At 32.5% G+C, this 23,833-nt stretch overlaps 2 protein-coding genes across 11 annotated transcripts; one reads left to right on the top strand and one right to left on the bottom strand.

Annotated features, from left to right (window-relative positions):
* Positions 1-6,613: 6,613 nt before the first annotated feature.
* LOC124826063 (Protein kinase superfamily protein) lies at positions 6,614-11,510 on the top strand. Of its 3 annotated transcripts, none has more exons than XM_088102263.1 (9): positions 6,614-6,774; positions 7,102-7,261; positions 7,458-7,548; positions 7,650-7,724; positions 7,795-7,883; positions 8,002-8,120; positions 9,253-9,393; positions 9,956-10,032; positions 11,230-11,510. In XM_088102263.1, exons 1-9 carry the CDS (start codon positions 6,687-6,689, stop codon positions 11,374-11,376), a joined length of 987 nt encoding a protein of 328 aa, XP_087958389.1. In that variant the 5' UTR covers positions 6,614-6,686; the 3' UTR covers positions 11,377-11,510. The 3 variants fall into 3 exon arrangements, with proteins under 3 accessions (XP_087958389.1, XP_087958390.1, XP_087958388.1); XM_088102264.1 differs by having other exon boundaries at positions 6,631-6,774; positions 7,109-7,261; XM_088102262.1 differs by lacking the exon at positions 6,614-6,774 and adding an exon at positions 6,901-6,959 and having other exon boundaries at positions 7,109-7,261.
* A 1,127-nt stretch (positions 11,511-12,637) lies between these two features.
* Positions 12,638-22,817, bottom strand: LOC148191206 (two-component response regulator ARR14-like). 8 transcript variants are annotated; one of them, XM_088101966.1, is made up of 12 exons: positions 22,380-22,817; positions 21,543-22,258; positions 21,224-21,444; positions 20,152-20,219; positions 19,926-20,042; positions 18,868-19,015; positions 15,800-15,966; positions 15,028-15,180; positions 14,545-14,928; positions 14,380-14,453; positions 12,992-13,536; positions 12,638-12,879 (listed from the first exon to the last, which is right to left on the bottom strand). In XM_088101966.1, coding segments are annotated over exons 7-12 (1,296 nt in total). In that variant the 5' UTR covers positions 15,939-15,966; positions 18,868-19,015; positions 19,926-20,042; positions 20,152-20,219; positions 21,224-21,444; positions 21,543-22,258; positions 22,380-22,817; the 3' UTR covers positions 12,638-12,878. The 8 variants fall into 8 exon arrangements, with proteins under 8 accessions (XP_087958092.1, XP_087958091.1, XP_087958089.1 ...); XM_088101965.1 differs by having other exon boundaries at positions 19,926-20,219; XM_088101963.1 differs by having other exon boundaries at positions 19,926-21,444.
* Positions 22,818-23,833: the final 1,016 nt, after the last annotated feature.

The raw sequence follows: 23,833 nt of genomic DNA, 5'->3' as shown, positions 1-23,833 counted from the left end.
CACAAAAAGCATGCATTAAAGCAAAATATTCAATATTTTATTCTTATAATGAGATGGCATTGGAACCTAATAAGATTGAACGTTGGTGTGAACCTTCCTGTGCGAGATATTTTTACTCACAAAAGTAAGCCTTAAATAAAATATTCAACATTTTATTTTATAATGAGATAATATTAGAACCTGATAAGATTGAACGTAGGAGTGAACCTTCTTGTGCGTATCTCGCAAAAATATGAGTTAAACAAATATATTATAATTTATAAATTATAATGAAAAGTGGAACTTGTCAAGGTTGAACGTAGGACTGAACCCTCGTCTGCAGGATATTTTTACTCACAAAAATAAGAGTTAAACAAATATATTATAATTTATAAATTATGATGAAAAGTGGAACCTGTCAAGGTTGAACGTAGGACTGAACCTTCATGTTCAGGATATTTTTACTTTGTAGGATATTTTTACTCACAAAAATATGAGTTAAACAAAATAAAATAAATGATTCAATATATTATAATTTATAAATTATAATAAAAAGTGGAACCTAATAAGGTTGAATGTAAGAATGAACCTTCCTGTGGAGGATATTTTTACTCACAAAAATATGAGTTAAACAAAATAAAATAAATGCTTCAATATATTATAATTTATAAATTATAATAAAAAGTGGAACCTAACAAGGTTGAACGTAAGACTGAACCTTCCTGTGGAGGATATTTTTACTCACAAAAATATGAGTTAAACAAAATAAAATAAATGCTTCAATATATTATAATTTATAAATTATAATAAAAAGTGGAACTTAACAAGATTGAACGTAAGACTGAACCTTCATGTAAATGATATTTTTACTCACAAAAATATGAGTTAAACAAAATAAAATAAATGCTTCAATATATTATAATTTATAAATTATAATAAAAAGTGGAGCTGCTCTGCCATTGTGGTCTCAAGCTGGTTCTTCTACACGCCTCGGCCCCACGGTGGGCGCCATTTGTTTCGGTTTAATTGGGTTCCGAGGTTGTCGGTCTTCAGTCCTAACCTCTTCTGCCTGCAGATATGTCCTTCACTATGTCAATCTGTTCGTCCAGTGTTTAAGTTGTCCTCCCGGCCAAGGGTGGTCCTGCAGAAAATACTTCAACAATCAAGTCAGAAAAAATTGTCCCTTGTGTATTCTAATAGTAATTTGGAATAAGATGATTTTACCTAAACATTAATATTGTATTTATTGGCCTCATAATTGTCCAGCCCATTAATTATATTAATTATTCATTAATACAATATATTTGTGCAATATAATCTGTCAATCACCCATAAATACCATATATTTGCCTTTGATATGGTCATTTAATATATTAATTGGCCATTAATGACATCCATCTTACATGGCTTGCGATAACTGGATTACCGGTTGGTGCAGATGACACTCCCCTCGAACGGTCGGCTACCCAGGTATAGTACATTAAGCCCCCCAAGCCCCGAGCAGCTGTTTGCAAGTGCGAAGGGGTTTTATTAGTCAGGCAGTTAAGTAGTGGTAGGAACAGTTGGACCGAATGCGATTACGGGTGATTGTCTTCTTCTACCAAGGAGCTTTGTGGTCGAAGTAGATTCGTTTGTAGTGTCACCGAGTAAGTCGTCGTTTTGCTCTGGGTAGAGGTGATTCGTCTGTGAAATCACCGAGCAAGTCGTTGTTTTGCTCTAGGTAGAGGTGATTCGTCTGTGGAATCACCGAGCGGTGCATTTCTTTCGCTCTTGGTTGAGATGATTTGTCTGTGGAATCACCGAGCAAGTCATAGTTCCACTCTAGGTAGAGGTGAGTTTTTGGCTGCAAACAATAAGCTAACAGATATCTAAAAACATTTGGTATTATTTCTTGAATATCATATTACAAATTGTACTTAACTGATATGACCCCTAAGAGGTCGTTCCCTACTCCTATTCCTATTGCGCGAATCGTCATGCCGCCGATCAGCCCTATCAAGTTGCCGATTGTCTTCGCTCGGGGCCACCATCACGCTCAGCCCTTAAAGCCGCCACCTCTGCCCTTAGTTCTTGCATCTGCCTTTGCATCTCCCGAAGCACCTATAATTGGAGTTGCTCTGCCATTGTGGTCTCAAGCTGGGTTTCTTATGTACGCCTCGGCCCCACGGTGGGCGCCATTTGTTTCGTTTTAATTGGGTTCCGAGGTTATCCGTCTTCAATCCTAACCTCTTCTACCTGCAGATATGCCCTTCACTATGTCAATCCGTTTGTCCAGTGTTTAAGTTGTCCTCCCAACTAGGGGTGGTCCTGCAAAAAATACTCTGACGCTCAAGTCAGAAAAAACTGCCCCCCTTGTGTATTCTGATAGTAATTTGGAATAAGATGATTTTACCTGAACATTAATATTGTATTTATTGGCCTCATAATTGTCCAGCCCATTAATTATATTAATTATTCATTAATACAATATATTTGTGCAATATAATCTGTCAATCACCCATAAATACCATATATTTGTCTTTGATATGGTCATTAAATATATTAACTGGCCATTAATGATATCCATCTTACCTGACTCGCGATCACTGGATTACCAGTTGATACAGATGACACTTCCCTCGAACGGTCGGCTACCCATGTATAGTACATGAATGTTAACCACTTTTAAATATTTGTCGTATCTAACCTTGTATTTTTTGTTTTTTGTTGTGAGATACATAGTGAAGTGAGGATATACTGAAAATTTTGATTAAAATATTATAGTTTTGATTATAATAAATAATAGGGTTAAATATGTTTTTAGTCCCTTAAGTATCAGACAATTTTGTTTTTAGTCCCTACTCAGAACTTTGATGTTTTTAGTCCTTATTGTTTTGAAACTCTGACTATTAGTCCTTAAAATTAGACGGTGTTAAGTTTTAGTGGATGTGGCAAATGGCGATGCCACGTGATCACTGATCTGCTCTGTTCACTCTCTGCCATGTTCGATGTTTAAGTGTTGAACTGAGATTAAGTCAAGAGCACTTCGTCATCTTTTATAAATGAGATTTGAAGAAGTTGGGTTCTTCTTCGTGGCTGCAGCTGGGGGCAAAAAACTTGGGTACACTGAAGGTTGGAGTTGGTGTTCTTTTCAATATCATTTTCCCAACATCTGAAGAACAACAAGTTGAAAAGGAAATTAGAAGAAGAGAAGAAAGTGTCCGTTGGGTTTTGAATGCTTTGCCACATGTATGTCGTTTCAGAGTCATCTTGTATTAGTACTAGATTCCCCGAATCTAGGAGCTGTAGTGTTCTGTTTGAGGACGTGGATGGTCCAAGTTCAGAAGACCAGCGACTTTTGAATGCATATTCTACCACCAGATTTCCATCCTCCGCAATTCGAAAAACTCCACTAGAATCGGCAACAGGATCTTCTCTGTTGGCAACCCACACCATTGTTTGTTGTTTCAAGCCGTGATACCAAATCCCCAGATATTTCCCTCCACTTTTTTCGCCAGGAGAAAAGAAGCCCAGCTCAAATGTGGCGTTTGATGAAACGAGGTTTCCTTGTGGTGGTCGTTCCGGTGCTCGTGAAATTTTCTCCAATTGAAAAAATTTACTTTGCCCCAATTAAGAACCCTAATTAACTTTGCCCCAATTAAGAACCCTAATTGCCCAATTAAGAACCCTACTTGTTAATTTGATTTCAATCAAGAACGTGGCAGAAAGAGAAGAGGACAACTGGTATTTCACGTGGTAACGTCGTTTGCCACCTCTACTAAAACTTAACACCGTTCAATTTGAAGGACTAAAACTCAGAGTTTCAAAACTATAAGGACTAAAAACCATCAAAGTTTTGAGTAGGGACTAAAACAAAAAGCGTGTGATACTTAAGGGACGAAAAACATATTTAACCCTAAATAATATTATGTGTTGGTTGTTAAAAAATTTACTAAGACGAAGAAAGTAACTCAAATAAATTATATAACTAAACTTAAGTTTCATAAAAATAAATAAATCGGAAAAAAATTATTTTCAAAACTAGATTAGCTTTATATATTCAATTAAATGTAATAATTTTAGGTTAAATAATTTAAGGTGCTAGTATGTTGACTATTCGATTCAAATTTGGTTGAATATACTATTTTTTAATTTCTTTCTATAATTTTTAATGAACTATAATATCTTTTTATTTTTTTATTGATTTTTAAGATTTTGTCATAATTTTGAGTGTGATAAATAATAATAATAATAATAATAATAATAATAATAATAAATATGATAATAGTAAATCTTAATTAAGATATTTTTTAATGGGTTAAATATGTTTTTAGTCCCTAAACTATTGGCCGTTTCTGGTTTTCGTCCCTGTTTCAAAGTAAGGTACAATTTGGTCCTCATTCTTTTCGAAAACGTTCGTTTTAGTCCTCGAAAACTAAACACTGTTTAAAAATTTGGTCCTCATTTAGCAACAAATGAGGACTAAAACCAAAATTTCGAGGACTAAAACGAACGTTTCGAAAAAAATGAGAACCAAATTGTACCTTACTTTGGAAGAGGGACGAAAACCAGAAACGGCCTATAATTTAGGGACTAAAAACATATTTAACCCTTTTTTAATTTATGTTTTTTTATCTTTTTCATAAATTTTTATCTTTATCTTTTATTTTTTTTCATAAATATTTAAGATTTTGTCATGATTTTGAATATGACAAATAACAATAATAATAATTTAAATATGTGTCTTTTAATTTTTATTTATTGAGTATTTAAAATTTTTATATTTTTTAATTTAGTTTTTATGATTTAATTGTTTTGGGAAATGTGATTGTTAATAAAATGGAATTATATCATTAATATAAAATAATAAGTAAGTTATATTACATTAATTGAAAACATCGTGAACAACAAGATCATTAATTATGATATTTAGATAGTTTTCATGTTAGTAATCAAGAGATTGTTACACAAAAGTTATTGTAGTGGTGAAGTAAAATGATCTAGTAAGATAATAGGTACATTGTCCAACCAATGAAAATGACTTAATTAAAAAATATAAAAGATTTAAATATTCATTTGATAAAAAAATTTATCAAAGATTCAGTAAAGAAATTTAAATTTCTGGATATTTTTATATTTAAATAAATCTAATAATAATAGTTTTATTAATATAAAATTTATTAGTTGAAAATCATTCAAATTATTATTTATGATAACCCCTAAATTTAAATAAGTAATTATTTAAAAAATTATTGTTCATCCAATATTTCATTTAGTTGATGTTAACATATAAGATATTTGATGACAAATAATATATTTATGTCAGAGCGGCTGCCCAAAATGGTTTTGCATGGTAAATTGGACAATAATCAAGATGATGGGATAAATTGGTTTCTTGCGTTTTAAAATTTTGCTCTCAATTAAATTTATTAAGCAAATAAAGTTAACTAAGAAAAAGAGTAAGATATAGAGAAATTTGCATAGTTGAATTTTATACTGGTTCGGATCAACAGACTCTACGTCCAGTTGTTAATCTCTAAAACAAGAGAAATGATTCAGTATCACATAACCAATAAACATACAATTACAAAGATACAAGTTTAAAGGTTTGGAAAATACCTCTCTTGACGCACAAGAAATGAGACTCACTTCCCTTGACACCACAAGAGATGAAAACCTCCTCTGAATCTTCACAAAGGATGAACACCTCTCTGACACACAAAAGATGACAGCTACCTCAGAACACCTCCTTTAACAAACAACGGATGAACAATTCTTCTACACCTCCTTCGACACACAAAGAATGACAGGCTTTTCCTCAACAACAGCAGTAGCACTTCAACAACTCTACCAACACCAAGTTTCCCAAGCCTCCAGAGAGTTTCATAAGATCTCTAACTTTTACAAAGTTTCTTAAGTGTTCTGTGAGAAATGAGAGTCTATTTATAGACTCAAGCCATGGAGACCTCCAAAATTCGTTTTCAGTCATTTCTCTCTGTGTTAATCGATTCATTTAAATGTTAATAGATTAACCACTAAAAGACAAAAGAACCATTTATAACAACATCCCAAATATCTAAATCGGCATACTCTAAAAATATTTGCATTCTTATTTTTTAAAAAACATAATTTTTCCCAACAAAAAGAGAGGGTTTTTCAATTGAAGCACCCTCGACAAATGTTTGATATTGTCAAGATATTTTCGAAATAATTTTGAGTGACTATCAAAACAAGCTCTGATACCAATTATAAGAGCGACCACAACAAAATGGTTTTATGTGATAAATTGAATAATAACCAAGATCACATGGTGAATTGGTTTTTGTGCTTTTAAAAGTTCATCTTCATCATTTAGCTAACAATTTATATTTTTTTTCTAAGAAATTGTTCTTTGTGCTAAACTTTTTTTGTTTAAGATTTTTTTTATCATGTAAGGTGTTATTAATAAAATAATCTCATAAAATTTATGATGTAATTTTAGTATTTTTTTTTATATATTCAGACTGATCAATATTTAAAAAAAACTAAATTAAACATTTTAAGATCTAAATTGAGAATTTATCTTATGGAGAAAATAATATATTTGAGTATTTAAGTTTTATTTCTGGCATCAACTGACCATATTTGTATTTGTATTTTTATTTTTATTTTTTTAGGGTGGGTCAGAACGTGCGATCGTTAGTATAAAGAAGAAAAGATAGAGTAAGGAAGTAGATAGGAGAAGAGAGATGAGATTGATATCCTCTTCGACATGCTTCACTTCACTTCCTCCATGTTTTCCATCTTCTCTCACCAAAACCACTAAATCATCACCAAGTGCGTCCACTGTGTTACTTCAGTACATTCTAATTTCATTTATTCTACAACACATTGTCAATCACTGTCTAAAACAATTTTATGGGATGTCTATGCATTTGTAGCAAATCACAGTTTTATCTATTACACGCAATTTCTCTCATGAATTTTTCTTTTTTACAGTTCTTATTGCAATTGTTAGAAGGGTATGTACGAAAACGGAAGAAAATTGTATTTTTGTTTGATTTTTTTTGGACAAAATTGTACTTTGGTTTGAGTTATTTAATTTAAATATATATTATTTGATGAAAGATAACTGCGGTTTCTAAGTTTATAGTTCTTTGCTAGAGTTCAGCATGAGCATGAGTGAGGATCCGGTTCGTGAGTGGATTCTTTCAGAAGGGAAAGCTACAAAGATAACCAAAATTAGCCCTGTTGGTGGTGGCTGTATCAATCTTGCTAGTCGCTATGATACTGATGTCGGTTCCTTCTTTGTTAAAACAAACAGGTATAGCGGATGGGGGAATTGGACCTTCTATTTTTGGTTTAGTGGTTGAGTTGATGAGTTTTGCCTTATGATTTAACTTTTGGATTTGAATGTTTTTGTGTTGTTTCAATCATCTTGGATTGGAGCAAAAGCTTCATTCCTTTGCTTCTTATATATGACAAGTTCTATGTGGTTGAAAGTTGAAACTCTATGTCAGGAGTATTGGACCATCCATGTTTGAAGCAGAGGCTCTTGGTTTAGGAGCTATGTATGAAACCGGGACTATCTGTGTACCTAAGCCATATAAGGTGAGAATACTTAACATTTGTCTGTGACAGCTATAATTTAGTATTTACTATCTATATCATGCTGGAGCGAGCTTGAGTTCACTTGCTGCTAGGAGTTGTAGTTTGGACCGCTACCTACTGGTGGTTCTTTCATCATCATGGAATTCATACAATTTGGTGCATCTAGAGGCTATCAGGTGAGAAACCTAGAAATTACTTCTGATTAGGAAAGTGTATGCTCCTTAATTTTCATTTGGAGCTTCTCAGTCTGAACTAGGGAGGAAGCTTGCTGAAATGCATAAAGCTGGAAAGTCCAGTAAAGGCTATGGTTTCGATGTAGATAACACCATTGGCAGGTTTAATGCACCTTCTTCATGAAAATTATCATTGTCGTTGTAAATGTTACTATTATCAGTTATCATCTTTTGTTTCTTCTAATTGATTGCTGAGAATGTAATGTATATTATGCTGTAGTACTCCACAAATAAACATCTGGTCATCAGATTGGGTTCAATTTTATGGAGAGCATAGATTGGGTTACCAGTTGAAGTTATTATTGGACCAATTCGGTGACAGAACCATTTACGAAAAAGGTCAATTTGTTCTGATACTACTATTCTTCCTATTAATTAATTCTAGCTTGTACATAACATTTTATCCTTGTGAGTCTGTTTAGACGAGTTTTTCCATAAGTTCTTATAGGGGAGATAGAGAAGAAAAAAGTAAATTTGACTTTTCTAAACTTAGTTTATGCAGAGATTATATATTGTTATGGTAAAATCCATATTTGACATCTTAGAAGAATAGGTGGCTTTAAGAATCTCTATTATTATGAAAAGAACAAAAATTACAAAGAAGAATTCTCAATGAATTCTTTATCTCTCTGTGCTCTCTAAGGATTGTTTTTGTCTTCTCTGCTTCATTTGATTTGTTAGAATCCTATTTATCTATTTATATTAGAATACAAGTAAAATAAGCCACTAGTTATGAACGATTCATATCAACCAAACCATTAATTTAATGAATGGTAACTATTGACTATATATATATAAATGGATTTAAGCCATACATTACAAATCTCCATCTTGGCTTGAATTCCATATGTCAAATAGCTTTCCAAGTTCCTCTGTGTTGCTCCACCTACTTCTAATGTCAAGTTACATTTGTAACTCCAACTATGTCCAAACAATGCTTGAACTTTAATGATGGAAGAGCTTTTGTAGTCACATCTGCTGGATTATTAGAGAAGAGCTTTTTGTGATTCAGATTACGCCGATGATCTTGATCGTAGAAGGTCCTTGACAGGTTATATTTTCACACTTAGAGGTAGTGCTATTAGTTGGCATGCAACTTTCCTTTAGTGACCATTTCCTGTTTTCACAATTCTTCTTGGAGTAATCGTTATAAAAAATGTCCTTGAGAGTTTAACTGGAAGTAAGAATGTAGTACCTTGAGGGAAGAAATTAATAAGACATTCTAAACATTTAATAATTAATTTAATCTATAATCTAAGCCTCGGGTAAGAAATGTATTTATGGCAGAAATATTACATAAGAAACTAAGTACAATCAAGCACTATTAGCTATATTACTCAAACTTGCCATTTGTTCATGATCTCTGTTCATTACAATTTTTATTCTTTACTAGTATTGTTGACATATAATGTTCTGTTTGTATTGGAACTCTCAAAATGACAACAGACATATTGCTTGACTTGTTCTATAGGACAGAGACTAGTGAAAAGCATGGGACGCCTGTTTGCCAATGTGAAGATAGAACCATGCTTACTACATGGAGACCTCTGGAGTGGAAACATTAGTTCTAACAAAAATGGAGAACCTGTCATATTGGACCCTGCATGTTATTGTAAGTCAAGCATTTACAAAAGGTTTTGTATGGCAGCTCAAGTTTGGAACCAGATTAGCAGTTGAAATTCGTGTCAGGGATAATTTAACTCCCTAAAATACAGCAACAAAAGCCTTGTACCGTAGGAACACAAAAGCACAAAGGAAAAGTAAGAGGGTCTTGTTTGAATTCAGAAATTTGTGACTTTCGATATATGTGACTCACTATACAATTGGCTGTCAAAGTAGTTGAAATAAATTTTAAATTGCTGAAACTTGGTGAAGTAGACTTCTAAATGAGTTGTAATGCCATGTCTCTAGGTGAACTTTTCAAAGCCATTCGTGGCCCAAAATTTTAGCCTAATTTAATACTTTATTAAACACATTTTGGAAGACCTTCTTGAGTTAAGGATGGGAAGTTGGACGCAAAGCTCAATTAGGTTACATCCCCAGAACTATTAAGTGCCAGCAAGGTCTTCTAAATTTGGCCATAGTGTGGCTAATGTAAACATGGAATGTAAGACTATAATAATCGTACGAGCTTTGAGAAAAAAAGAACTGACAATTGTTGTTTTATTCTGCAGATGGACACAGTGAAGCAGAATTCGGCATGTCTTGGTGTGCTGGCTTTGGAGGCTCATTCTATGATTCTTATTTTAAGGTGATACTGTTTTCCGACTTATGGTATAAAAGATTCATAATAATATTATACCACATTTTCTCACATATGGTTATCTCAATATTTGAGATTGTTGTAATCAAAGTTATCAAACTCGAGAGTTTACGTAAACTCGTGAGAGTCGAGAAAACTCGACTCGTAAACCCGTAAGAGTTTACTTCAGGTGAAAAAACATTATATAAATAATATCTTATTTCAAATAAGTTTACAAAATTATATAACTTTAAATAAATAAAATTTATAGATATATTGTTCATAAAAATAAATATTGTAAAACATAAATACTTGGATTATTGTCATTAATTTTGATGCATTTCATTAAGGAAGTGAGGCAATGGCGATGACCATGGAGAGAGACAGAGGGGTGTGAGAGATAGTGAAAATCAAGTCATGAAACCCTAAACCCTAGACAACCGTGTTTTTCTTAATTTTTTCCCTTTTCAAGCTCGCATAATCTCGCTCCAAACTCGCGATTCTACACGATCCTACCGATTTTACCGAGTTTATGCAAAAAAGAGTTTACTTCCGAGTTAACTCGGAAGCCATGTCTGGAAACGTAAGTAAACTGGTATGAGTTTACGAGTTAACTTGAGAGTTTGATAACCATGGTTGTAATTATTACATTGATTCTATATAGCAGAGCCTGTGTATTTCGAAAACTCGAATTTGTCTCATGTCTCTTGACATGTCTGCCCAGTTTTCTCATTGTCTACTGATGATTTTTTTTTCTTTTTCTGGTAATTGTGTTTCCACTCGAGTTCCATGTGCCCACATTTGTGTCTGAAAGTTGACACTCTTACTACCTTAGTTGTGTATGTCACTAGTAAGTTCAATCAAAATTTTATTTTGTGGTAAACTTCTTAAATTAGACCAACCACAATTTGTGGCCTTTTTTTGTTGATGTAAGATCGGATTATATTAAACAAAAGCTTCCAGCAATGTTTCTCAGGCCAACTAAATCGCGTTTTGTCAACAAACATCTATCTATCAAAGTTAGTTATTTATATGGTTTTTTTGTGAATATGTATTTAGCTTCTCTATTAAACTAGTTCTATCCGGATACAATTACCATGTTTCAAAGAAACACCATCTTGCTTTTGGGTTGGAATGTGAAATGTTGGTTTCATAATCTTCCAAAAGCAACATTTTTCTGAAAACAATTTCACATGCTCTCTGCAGGTGATGCCTAAACAACCAGGCTTTGAGGAGAGGAGAGACCTTTATATGCTGTATCATTATCTAAATCATTATAATCTCTTTGGTTCTGGATATCGATCATCTGCCATGTCTATAATTGATGATTATCTTGGACTTTTAAGTGCTTAGGATTAAGTGCATTATCCTCAAAGTTGTGTATGAATGAGGTTGTACATTTGTCTACATTACATTTCCCCAATCACCTCATTCAATGAAATGGAGATATTCACGTATTGTATATTCCATGTCTTTCTTTTTATGCCCCTTGGTCCTTGACTTTGTATTATGCAGTTTTATATAATGCTGTGCAAGAGAGACTTAATTGTTTTTCGTCTCTAAACTATTATAATTTTTTTTTTGTTTCATTCCTACACCAAATTATGAAGTATTTAATGTCTGAAAATCATGTAAAACATCCTTTCTAATAAATGACATGTAAGGTGTTTCATGTGAGACAAAGTTCTGTTATGGACTATAATATAACTTTTACATGTTTGCTGAAAATGATATTTTAAATGATTTTCATAAAATTAGAGATGAAATATCCTATAATTTAGTTTAAGAACAAAACACAATCTTTTATAATAGTTTTGGAAATAAAAAATATATTTAATCCTTATTTCAATCAATAAGTAAATATTACGGGGAATACTTTGGGCCATACTATGAAAGTTAAATGGTCAAGAATAATCAAAGTGTTGTTGTCATACACCTTTTAATTAATAAAAAAATGTTATATATTGAAATACAGTTCGGGAAAGGTTATTTTGGACTAATCAGTAAACTATCATTACCTAAAGACAAAAAGTATAAACTTTCGGAAACAACATATTCGAAATCCAAATGGCAGAAGAGAATAAGGTCTTAAATTTCTTAGTTAAAATCCGTTACACTAACTTGTTAAATTGCAAAATTATAAGTGTTTGATGAAATTGCCTCTTCAATTAGTTAATATATGTAAATTAATATAAATAATATAGCTAGAAGATATTTTTATATCAATTTCAATTTTTTATAAAAGAATACTTTTGGATAATTATACTTTTTAATTAATTTAGAACTCTTATAATATTTTAATTAAAAAAGATCGATTATTTTAACTAAACCTTAGTTTAATTGTTTTTTTATGCTGTACATTATGCCATGAATTAATTTTACATCTTAAAATATTTTCAACCAAATTAAACCATATTTTCATCGGGCTAATTAATATGGCAATTACCACTGTAATATAAAACTAATATCTAAATTAAGTAATAAAAGACAGAATGAAATAATAAAGTCCTATCTGTGTAAAACAAAGTAAAATGTTTTTAGTAAACATTTAAAAAAAATAAAATACAGGTCAGGGACCCAAATCCTCAATTGAAATAACATTTCACATGAATGCTTCAAGATAATAAAAGCATGTTTGTTATTAAAGATAATTAATATGGTCAAGCAAACTTTTCAATTAGTCATTAGTCAAGCCCATAAACAGTGTCAACAATACTCAATCGAGAATCAGGCAAGACAAAAGTATAAATATAAAAAACAACAAAAAGTCCACAAATCATTATGTGAACTCTATTTTCTTGAAGCTCTCCACAAAGTCCTCCACAGCTCATAACAACAGCATCACTCAGCAATTCTCTACATAATAAGTCAACAAAAAGAAAAGGAAGGATAAGAATGGAGAATAAGCCTGAATGATAATAGGAACCAGACAAAATGTAATATCATGAAGATGCATGTATACTCGTACCATGGATTATTATACATTGATAAGCAGGTATTTAAATCCTCATCACTGAACTTTTGAGTTCCATTTGGAGGATAAAGAATTTCATCTGCTTTGACCTCAGAAATGTTATCTTCTTTTCCATCTGATGGTAGAAGAGGAACGGGAAATGATGGTGGAAATTGCTGACACATCTCGTTAGATGATAGTGTACAAAAATTCATTTCACTTTGTCCTGAAAAATCATCCACACAATAGATGCATGTATCCTCACTGAAAACTTTTCCATCAATATCATTTTCATTGTTCATAAATTCACCAGAGTCAGATGTGCAAACTTGATTTTTTCCAGAAGTTGATGTTTGATCACTTGAATTTAAGAAATCAAGTAAAGGGTTCCGTAGAGAATACTGATGCATGCAATCACAAATATTAATAGGACGGTTTTGTAGTTGACGCCTTTCCCTATTATCATTGTCGGCTTGAAACAGATGTTGTGATCCCATATTCAAATTAGAAGAATGCATATTACTGTGTTGTTGAATTGGACTAACTTGTCTCAAGTATTGCTGAAATAGATAAATATACATATAGGTTATGATTCAAGTACATCATAATGCTCAATCAAGTGGAGACTAACTAGCAGTGTGTTGAAATAATTACTAGGGCTGCAGTCAGCTAAAACATATATGAATCTAAAAATATAAGTTGCAAATCTAGAAATAGAGTATGACAATTTAGAGAGAGAAAGAAAGAGAGTATGCTTCTGTCATTAAATCTTGAATGGCGCAAAAGAAAAGGAGAAAATGCTGTCATCCAAAAGTCTCCCCTTCAAAAATTTGTATTAAAGAGAAAATGCTTAGAAACATGAGGGCCTTTCCCTATTATATTTCCTTACTATTGCAGATAATCTTGCAACCATAATCCCACACAAAATCCTATGAATACTTTGTAACTGACTTTATAATTTCCTTACGTCCTGAACACAATCAATATTGAAACAAAACTCCAAACTATAGTATTTAGCAGCTTCATAAAGCTAGGAAATGAAATATAACTGACTTCATAATCCCACACAAAATTCTATGAATACTTTGTAACTGACTTTATAACTTCCTTACGTCCTGAACACAATCAATATTGAAACAAAACTCCAAACTATAGTATTTAGCAGCTTCATAAGCTAGGAAATGAAATATAGCTGAAACCATATTGCCGACTTTTAATAAGCACAACTAATTTTCAAGTATAGTCTGCCTATTTTGAAACACCTTGATGCGGCAGTAAGGTTTCCGTCATATGACTTGGTGATCATAGATTCAATATCAGAAATAAACTCTTCACTCACAGATCATGCCATGGTATAAGCCTGCATACGTAAAAGGGAATTTATTGAAAAGAAAAGAACAAACCTGGAAATGACTTTCAATATTTTGTATTGCGAGTCCTGACACATTCCTAAGCTGGGTTCTTTGATCTGGAAGAGCTTCTCAAAAGAAAAACAGCAAGTGTTACTCTTATAGCTGGCAGCTACAGCATAAATGACAAATAAATAAATAAGCTAAGACCAAACTTACCACTGATTCCGGCCAATTCAACACCTCCACCTCCTAAGAACTTCACATGTGAATCATAAGTCTGATTGAGCCTTTTCCTACCCAGCATTAATGATTCACTTTGTTTTCCCCCTTTTTCATGTTTCCGTTCTCCAATTATAACACTTTGGAGAGTCTGTCCTCCAGTATTTATGAATGACTCACATTCTCTATTGTTGTTTACAATAGTTTCCTGTGACTGAAACCTCCCAAAACCCTCTACATCTATAGTTATTACTCTTCCATCTTCTATCCTCCATAATGCGTATTTCCACAAACTGTTTAGATCTGAAATCTTAATTGGTTTTTCAAAACATAGTTTAGATCCAAACAGCTCTCCAAGAGTGTTATTATTAGCCGTCATAACTACAGAAACAATAAACAGGCTGTCAATTAAAGATGGAAATCATGAATGACATTTGTGGTTACAAATAAAACAAGCTAAAGATAATTTGAGAACTTAACGGAAATATGGCATGGTTGTTAATTCTCTTATTTTCTGAGATAGCAAAACTATCCCCATGTCAGGTAAGTGAACCTCGACAAGGGCAAGGTTAAGCTCATTCCTCTTCTCCTTGACAATGGATAATGCCTCAGAAGCAAGTGAAGCAGTCACAACTAGTAGTACAAGAAAGTAGGAAATTTTAAAAAATAAACCAATGATTATATACTGTGAAGGCCATCAAGTTCATTAACTAGTGAGAAGAGGAAATAATACCCTCATAATTTTGGCCTCAACTAATAAAATTAGAAACAACTATTATTGCTACACTACATTATGTAATAAAATCATATGATAATCTTCTAAGAGAAAGATCCATGTACGCACAATTTATATGCATAGTCACGGCCAGAGTTAAGTTTTCTTGAATTTTTTTACTCACTTCATTTTGTATGTATTTTTAGAAGCATCATTTTTTAGCTAAACTTTATTTATTGTGTGACTACAATCGTAGTTGTGGATGTTAGAACCAAGTCATATTGGAGGATCTCTAATCCCTCAAACATTATAAGCTTTGATAACAAAACAGGAGGAAATGATTAACGAACAAGATATTCTGACCTAAGCAAGCATATCTATACATGTTATCTTATCAAGTATCATTTAAGCTACTGCGGAACATCTGAAGTTGAGGTTGCAAAGATATTTCAATGCAATTAAACAGTATATAAGCCACGTATATATAAAAGAAAAATAACTTTTAGCTTTCAGAAATATGTGTTCACTGCCACTTACCTTCATATCCTAGGGCTTGAAGCATATTTGACACCGCTGCAAGACATTTCAAGTTATTGTCTAGAACTAAAACTTTCAAGCCCAATACCGGACAATAGTATTTCCTTGAATAAGCTGATTGGAACATATTTGAATCCATTTTAAGGAATACAAGACAGAAAGTATATCTGGGTCAAAAAAATGTCAAGAGTGAGAACAAGAAAGGAGATTTTACATTTATACACATCGCATTAATCAACTATATTGTTTATAAAGAATTTTCAGCAATAAGCCCTTAATTTTGTAACATTAATCAAGCTGTTTTCTCATCCAAACAACAAAAAATCCCTCACAACATTCTGAACTCTCTAACCAACTCTAAGGGGGGCCCCAGGAAATAGTTGAAATCCCTGTACCTGATGTGAGCATGGAGTGTTTTTTTATGCAAAAAAATAAAAATGAGGCAGGAATAACAAGTGACTCTAGAAGACTTCCAAAAATGATACATGAATGAATTGAATACACATCAGAATAAGAGGGATCCAGAGACTGTGTAAGGATAAAACTATACTGTTGAGGATAACTTCAAATATATTTGATTGGTCTACCTAAATTAAAACCCTTCATCTTGAATTTACAATTACATTATGAAGTAATAGAATGAATTAAAAGTAAGTATGATCTCCCTTACTGCACATTGCCTTTCAAGTTGTCAAAGCATTTTAAATTTTTTGAACTAAAGTATAAACAGTCCAATCCTATGTAAACGACAAAAAAGATCATACCAAAAATACCATGAATGAAAAAAGAAGAAAATTTTAATTCGCTTGTGGATCCAATTTTGAAACCAAACGAAACTTCTATGCACATAGATAACTTTATTCATGAAATTAGCATACATCCAAACCCCTTTTTTATTAAAAACAAGTATGCTATAGCATCACTATGCTATGTACTATCTTAACTAGGTTAGTACCCCAGATAACATCAATCAGCTGCAACATATTAGATTATTAGAAGGAAAGAAAACCTATACAAGATCATGGGTCGGGGAAACCAAACCCATCAACAAAAAGCAAAAACCTATAAAACAGTAAATGGTATGTGTCCCTAGAAAAACCAATACTAAGAAAAGAAGGCAAGTAAGGCAGCACATCTATTACACTCTCTCTATATATGTAAACCTTCAACCCCATCTCCTTAAGCAGGCCCATACAATTTAACCACCTATTCAAAAGTAGGAATAATGGGAAACATGATCTCTCTTTTCCTTAAATTTTCATAAGTAGGAATATCGGCATGAATTAATCTCCATAAGATTGCTGATTTTGATGGGGAAATAATGGAATACCATATAAATTTATATATTTATGAATACTATATTATTTTTCCTTTTTTACTTTATCTTATTCTCTAAAGTACAGACTACTATTTTTAATGTGTTTATACGTTTATTATCTCTATATCACTGTTAATCAAATACTAGCTTTCTTGATAGGAATCATCATCTTCTAAATCCAAGTTTTCTTCTTTATCATCTTCACTACACTAATATTTGTAGATTTCATGTTCGGAAATTGAAATCCAAAAATTATACCCTCTCCCAAAAAAGCCCAAAATGTCACTATTAAAAGGGTTTTTTTTAACAGAATCAACCCATGGTGTTGCTATCCTGTCTGCTCAGACCACTACAGTAAACCACTTCGCTATGGAATAGCATGCAGGGGTCATTCCACTCCACTGTAGCTCGCTCTTCAAAATCCAATTTTGGATTAATGTATAGTTGATTTTATACTTACACATCGTGTCTTATATAAAAAAAACTTCATAAAAAAATACATAAAATTAATAGTTAACATAGCATTTATTTAATCGAAACCACTTAGGCCTACATTGAGCCGAATTATAATTGATTTGGTTGATTGATTGATACAATGAAAAATAAAAGAAATATGGAAGAGGACGGAGTTGTTTTTCTTCTCCAAATTTATCCAAGCCAACTTACAAACAACACAAGGTTTAACATCATTAGATACTGTTTTGAAGTGATTCTCCAACCACATCATATCTCTTTATGTGTCCCACAATAATCACAACACAACATACATGCAAGCACAAGCATAACTTAAAATCTTGTTAACAACAATTGTCAAAGGGAACACCAAAAGAATTGAGAAACTACAGTTTCACCTATATTTCATTTCATACAAATCAACTCAGATTACTTATACTATCAAGGAAACTATTTTAATATTGATACTTAAAGACTATTTGGCTTCTTTTTTTATAAATTCAAGTTAGACATCACTCTTACCTTGACAACTCAGATAAGTTGACATCACGAATATACCAATCATTTACAACTCAGATAAGTTGACATCACGAATATACCAATCATTTGTCATCACATGAAAAATATTATTAGAAAAAAGAAAATAAATACAAAAATGAGGAGACCAAACCAAACCCATGTACGTAAAAACAAAGGAAAACTTCCAATCAAAGAACTAAATAACTCTAATGGAGCATCTGGTTAGCAAAACATCACATATTCTTGTTTTGATGTTCTAAAAATAGTTTTCATTTCAATATTTGTTTGGCTCATCACTCTTTTCTACCTCCCCACCATTATCAAGCATGTCTAGTGTCATTGCTTACTTCAAACCACCTTCCTCATCAGATACCTCCCTAATGCAAAAAATGTGACTTGAGACCAACTAGCCTCAAGAAAGAAGTTAATGGTTGTCTAGATGATGTCATAGTCATAAACATTGTCACCAGTGGCTTCAAAGCTAGTGTCGGAACCATTAACAACTTTGAGGGGTGATGGTTTGTTAGGGATTTATTAGTCCTGATCAGGGACTCTAATGGTTGCAATTGATGGGAACACACAAAGAAAATAGATAATGAAAAATAAATCCAAATTTTGGCATGTATTTTAAGACATTTTTGAGGAAAATGTTTTCTAATCTTTAATCAAACAATTTTCAACTTCTTTGGAAATGAACACAAAAAGTGCTTAAAGAAAATATCTTCTAAAGGTGTCTGAACAACCATCAAAAGAAAAATAAAGAAATTAGGGAACATACCTCAATTAGTTCAACAAATTGCTACTAAACTTTGTTGAATTTGATAAATCTTGCAAGCTATTCAGATCTTGTGTTCAAGGAAAAGGGCCGATGCGGCAGATCTTATAAAGAGGCGTAGGGTTCGTAGCTTTGCATTTTCATTTAATACCTAAACATTTGTAATTTGATAAAGTGGAGTAAATAAATGCGTAGTTGACTTTAACTAAAAAATACAAACAAACTTTAAATTCGTAACCGAAGGTATGAAATTACCATTAAAATCATGAATTTTTAGCTAATTTTTGAATATGAATCATAAATGATATCAAGTTGTCAATCCAAAAACAATAAATATAAATAATAAATGATATAAATGTAGAGAGAGAGCGTGTTCCTAGCCTTTCACAATGATGCATATCACTTGGTGGGGATCTCATATCGACTAAAGATAAAGCCAAAGTGTATTATATAAGAGAATGCAAGCTCACCTTCTAAGTTGGTTTTGTAGGATTGAATTAGGCCTAAATCTACTTTCCAAGATGGTATCAAAGCCTATCTTGGTAGATTTGCCAAGTTTATCTTACCATCCCCTACTATAATTTGGGGTTTGGGGACAAGACTGCTTCACAAGACTAAATATGGGGAAACAGAATACAATGTATAAAAAGAGTGACCATGTTAGGAAGGAAATATTGTTAAGAAGTGAACTTTAAGTCTAATTCAACCCCACAAAACCGGTTTGTAAGGTGATGTCTAGTGGAACTAAACATTAATGGGTGATTCCATAGCGGTCTGATAACGGTGGAATGATATGCCCAACAAACACAAATCTCACTACGATAGGATCTAACTCATGGCTTTGAATCCATGTTAAGAAGTGGACTTTAAGTCTAACTCAATACCACAAAACCAGCTTGTAAGGTGAGGTTTACACCCACATATAAACTCTAAATTAACCTTATCTCTAGTCGATGTGGGACTTCCATCAAATATCATATAACACATGTCAATACTTGCTTCCATAATTTTTAACTTGAGAGATAGGGAACCCAATGATCAACGATCAGGCTAGCCAATACCTTCATGCATCGGGTTAAATTCATTGAGATCACTTTGTATGATGTGCCTCCTTCAAATTTTAAGATCCAGATCAAGGTCCAAATACATGGTGTAGCATTAGCATTGAAAAATATCACCTAAAGGAGAAACCAAATATCAAACACTTATGTATAGACTCATCACTTCTAATCTTCACCCAAATTGTCAACAAAGGTTTGACCATATGTGAAACCCCAAAACTCTTACCACGTCCTTATTTAGACATATGTCATGCTTGAGATGAACCCAACCTCTTCAACTGAGGATTCCCAATTCTGTGGTAAGACCATGAAATTACAGAGTAACATTATCAGATGAAACTGAAGCACTCATACTAAATTTTAGTTATTTTAAAGCCATTTCAAACCCTGCCAAATAGCTAAAAAAATAGGTTGAATGATTTCTTGACAGTGCAAATTTTCTTTGATCTGTTGGATTAGTTATCTATAGTTTGATCCAAACTGCTAAACTCCATGATCATTAGACATAGATACCAATGAAAGTTAGGAGTAGGACTAAACTTTGTTACACTTAAATCCCACTATTTTTTTGGTCCTTACCCAATATTATGGGTTAAGTTTTTCAATGAACAAACTTCTGATGGTTAGAAATACCCAGTCAACAACAACATGAAATTTAAAGCTTAAGTTCTCAGATCTTATGTCAGGGCTACCATTACTTGTGGAAAACACTAAAATCTTCAATTTTGTAAAATTAATGTCAATGCCAGTAACTCAATTGATGTTTCATGATTGGTTGAAAAATTAAAAACAATCTAGCAACCATGCAAAGTTTCAATATTAAAACTAATATTTTGGTACAGATCGCAGCAGAACTAACACTAAAAGCAATAATTTGACACAGTATCTTATCATCACTGTATGTTGTTGTTTACACCGTACAAATTCTTCTAAATGCAATCCCCCGGTTCTGGCTTTATAAAAGATATACAGTATAATCTGGATATTAGTTTTAGATGGACTAAGATCAAGAACTTGAAGACTATGAATAACCGCAATTCCAAAAGAGAAAACTATATCCAAACTTGACTAAAAAAATATGGAGAGAAACTGACAAAATAATTGGAACTTGCTTCTGAAACTCATCTAGAGCAGGGTAATGAAACTTGGTATTCGATTTCATGCATTCACTAGCCTGAGATTTACTATAACATAATTATAAGATTTTTTCACTCTCACTTGTTAATGTTTCTCCTAAACTCCTAATGGTACTAGGAAATCCAAAGCACATGAGTTAGATAAAAGGAAACACTTCACACATTTTGAAAGGTTAGAGCTTGAGACTTTCCTTGTTTTCCGTATCCTTATGAGGCCCATTGCCTTCGTTGTCAAAGTTCTTGGATAGTTCTCTTTTTTTATGACTGACTTGGGTAGAATTTTGTCATGTTTATCTGGTTACATTTTTGTTGGTAATGCAGATTTTTCATTTTCTTGGGAAGCATACTTGAACTCTTTCTTATTTCCAAAAATCCTCCCTGTCCTGCAAATTTAAAGGACCAATAAATACTCTTAGACTCAAACTTGCAACAACATAAAGAATAACAAAGAAAAATATAAGTAACTTTAATGTAGACAAACCTTTGACTTAGCAGTAGAACAAATCTAAATCATCTTAACTTCTCTGTTTTTCTCTTTTTTTTCCTTCCATTATTTTCCCTTCAATATCATTTTACTAACTGCATCTCCAGAAAGACGTGAATACCATAGTTAACCAGATTTAGCTCACAGTCCAAGAGAGACACATGTGATTCAAATTTTGTTGTTCACGAATCTATAATGCAACTCCTGTTCCCCTGAACTCAACTACTCGACCCAGAACATAATTATGGAAGCAAAATACGCTCAAACCATCCAAAAAAAATTTTCCAATTTAGAACAAAACAATTAACCAACACTCCTAGAACATGGAAGACCTGTTAAATGATTAAATTATTGTCCCCAAACTGAAAATACTTTTACAATCAATCCCCCTGTACATTTTTTCCAGCCATCATAATTGAAACCCTTTTACCACCACTTCAAGATCTATTTTCTTATTCAATAAAAGTGGTAGAACAGACACCCTAAGTACTATGGGTGTCAACGACATGCTCAGAGTGCCAGCAAAAGCCCTAACTAACTACAAGCTGTTGTATCCTGTTGCAGCCACCCAACAAGTCTCTAGGCGTCAAAAGATCACCTTCAAGAGGGTTTCCCGCCAAGAGGGAAAAGTGGGCGAGAGGGGATTCGAATCCACACCTTGGAAGGTGAGAGTTTGTTTGGAATCCTTATCATTAATCACTTGCATGAACCCACTGTTGTCACCAACAAATCAAGTTGATCCATTAAACTAAGTTCTCCTCACTAAAATTTGCACAATTAAAGAAAGAAATGCAAATAAAAAGAAGGCTAAATGGAAAAGACTAAACTAAATACCTGTTCATGGCAAAGACAGAGACTTTGCGGTGGAACACAAGCACCCACAAGAGATACTTTGCGGTGGAACAGAAGATCCCAAAAGGAGTCCATTCAATGGCCCTCATCTTGTTGCTCACATTTTCTCTTGCCACTTTTCAGTATCAACATTGGTGGCATCCATGGTTTTACATAGCATGGTAAAAGTTTCTAAGACTGCACCACGCAAACTGCTATAGCATCAGCCACTTTTTTCACAATGTCAAGGATCAACGATGGCTATTTACAACAACCTATGGCAGTAACCCTTTGATCAATCTGAATCCAATGTTTGTGCCTTCTAAATTTGGATTATATTCTTCCACAGGGTGATATAAATGAAATTAAAAAAAAAAATCGTATTTTTAAGGTATAATATATGTTTCAGAAAAAATCCATCACATTAATAGAATATGAGAGTGAAAGCGAAGGGATATTCTGAGATGTATACGAAGAGAAGAGCATTTGATTTAAGGGCAAACGTGGAAGAATTGGGTAACATTATTTTCAGACTACTGATAGGGTATAGGATTAGGAAAGAGTAATATGCATGTTTCAATTCAATCATATTTTGTTTTAATTTATAAATTTACTACGGATTTTGTTTTAAGTTTATAAATTTACCACGGATTATTTGTAAGTTCTTTGACTTTATATGATTTTATATATATATATATATATATATATATATATATATATATATGAATTTTATTTTACTCACATGTCACTAATTTTTATTTAAAATATACATGTTATTGTCTTCAAATTTTTAAATTATTCTATTTATTTGCAAGATTACTCGATTAGTTAACATATTCACTTTTTTTCTTTTTTTCAATGGGTTGATTAAGTATTTTTAACTCCTTATCTTCAACTATTCATTTGATTGGTTTGGTAGGCTTCAAGGTTATTTGTGTGTAGTTTATATTCGATGATATTTGTAGAAAGCATTATAATACTTAAGTTAGAAAGAATCTCAACGCAAAGGTATTAAATTCAATCATAAAAGAAATCAATTATTTGGTTTCGGTTTTCTATTTATATAAATTATAAAGGCTTTTTCTTATCATTAACTACGACTTAAACATTTCTTAAACATAATTACTAAGTTGACTTGAACTAACCTATTTTTAGACTAATTGAACAATACTGACATTTCTATCGGTCAGTATCTCTAATAGTCGATCAATCATCTTAACCATTAATGTCAGACATTTATGTTTTGGCTCTTGAATAGGTATGCCCTAGATTCCTCGCTTTTAGGTCCTACATGGTTACACTATCTGATGTGGTCGTTCGCTAACTGATGACTTGTCCTTGTGACTTGGAAAAATATTATACATTAGTCTCCCAAACCCAAGCATTTTCGAGAACTAGGTGAAGGGGTTTGTTCTAGTGATTGTCACCTGGTACTATCATCTAGTGATTGGACGCCT

This window comes from Vigna umbellata, chromosome 11, assembly GCF_029865625.1.
Source record: "Vigna umbellata cultivar VRB3 chromosome 11, Vumbellata_1.0, whole genome shotgun sequence".
Taxonomy (NCBI): domain Eukaryota; kingdom Viridiplantae; phylum Streptophyta; class Magnoliopsida; order Fabales; family Fabaceae; genus Vigna; species Vigna umbellata.
This window is presented reverse-complemented; position numbering and strand designations above follow the sequence as displayed.

Coding starts and splice junctions, on each gene's coding strand:
- LOC124826063 (XM_088102263.1), top strand. CDS start 6,687: ATGAGATTGATATCCTCTTCGACATGCTTCACTTCACTTCCTCCATGT. Junction 8,121..9,252: donor CAGAACCATTTACGAAAAAG/GTCAATTTGTTC, acceptor CTTGTTCTATAG/GACAGAGACTAGTGAAAAGC. Junction 9,394..9,955: donor ATTGGACCCTGCATGTTATT/GTAAGTCAAGCA, acceptor TTTATTCTGCAG/ATGGACACAGTGAAGCAGAA.
- LOC148191206 (XM_088101963.1), bottom strand. CDS start 15,938: ATGGATTCAAATATGTTCCAATCAGCTTATTCAAGGAAATACTATTGT. Junction 14,929..15,027: donor AACAACCATGCCATATTTCC/GTTAAGTTCTCA, acceptor TTGTTTCTGTAG/TTATGACGGCTAATAATAAC. Junction 14,454..14,544: donor TGAATTGGCCGGAATCAGTG/GTAAGTTTGGTC, acceptor TCTTTTGAGAAG/CTCTTCCAGATCAAAGAACC.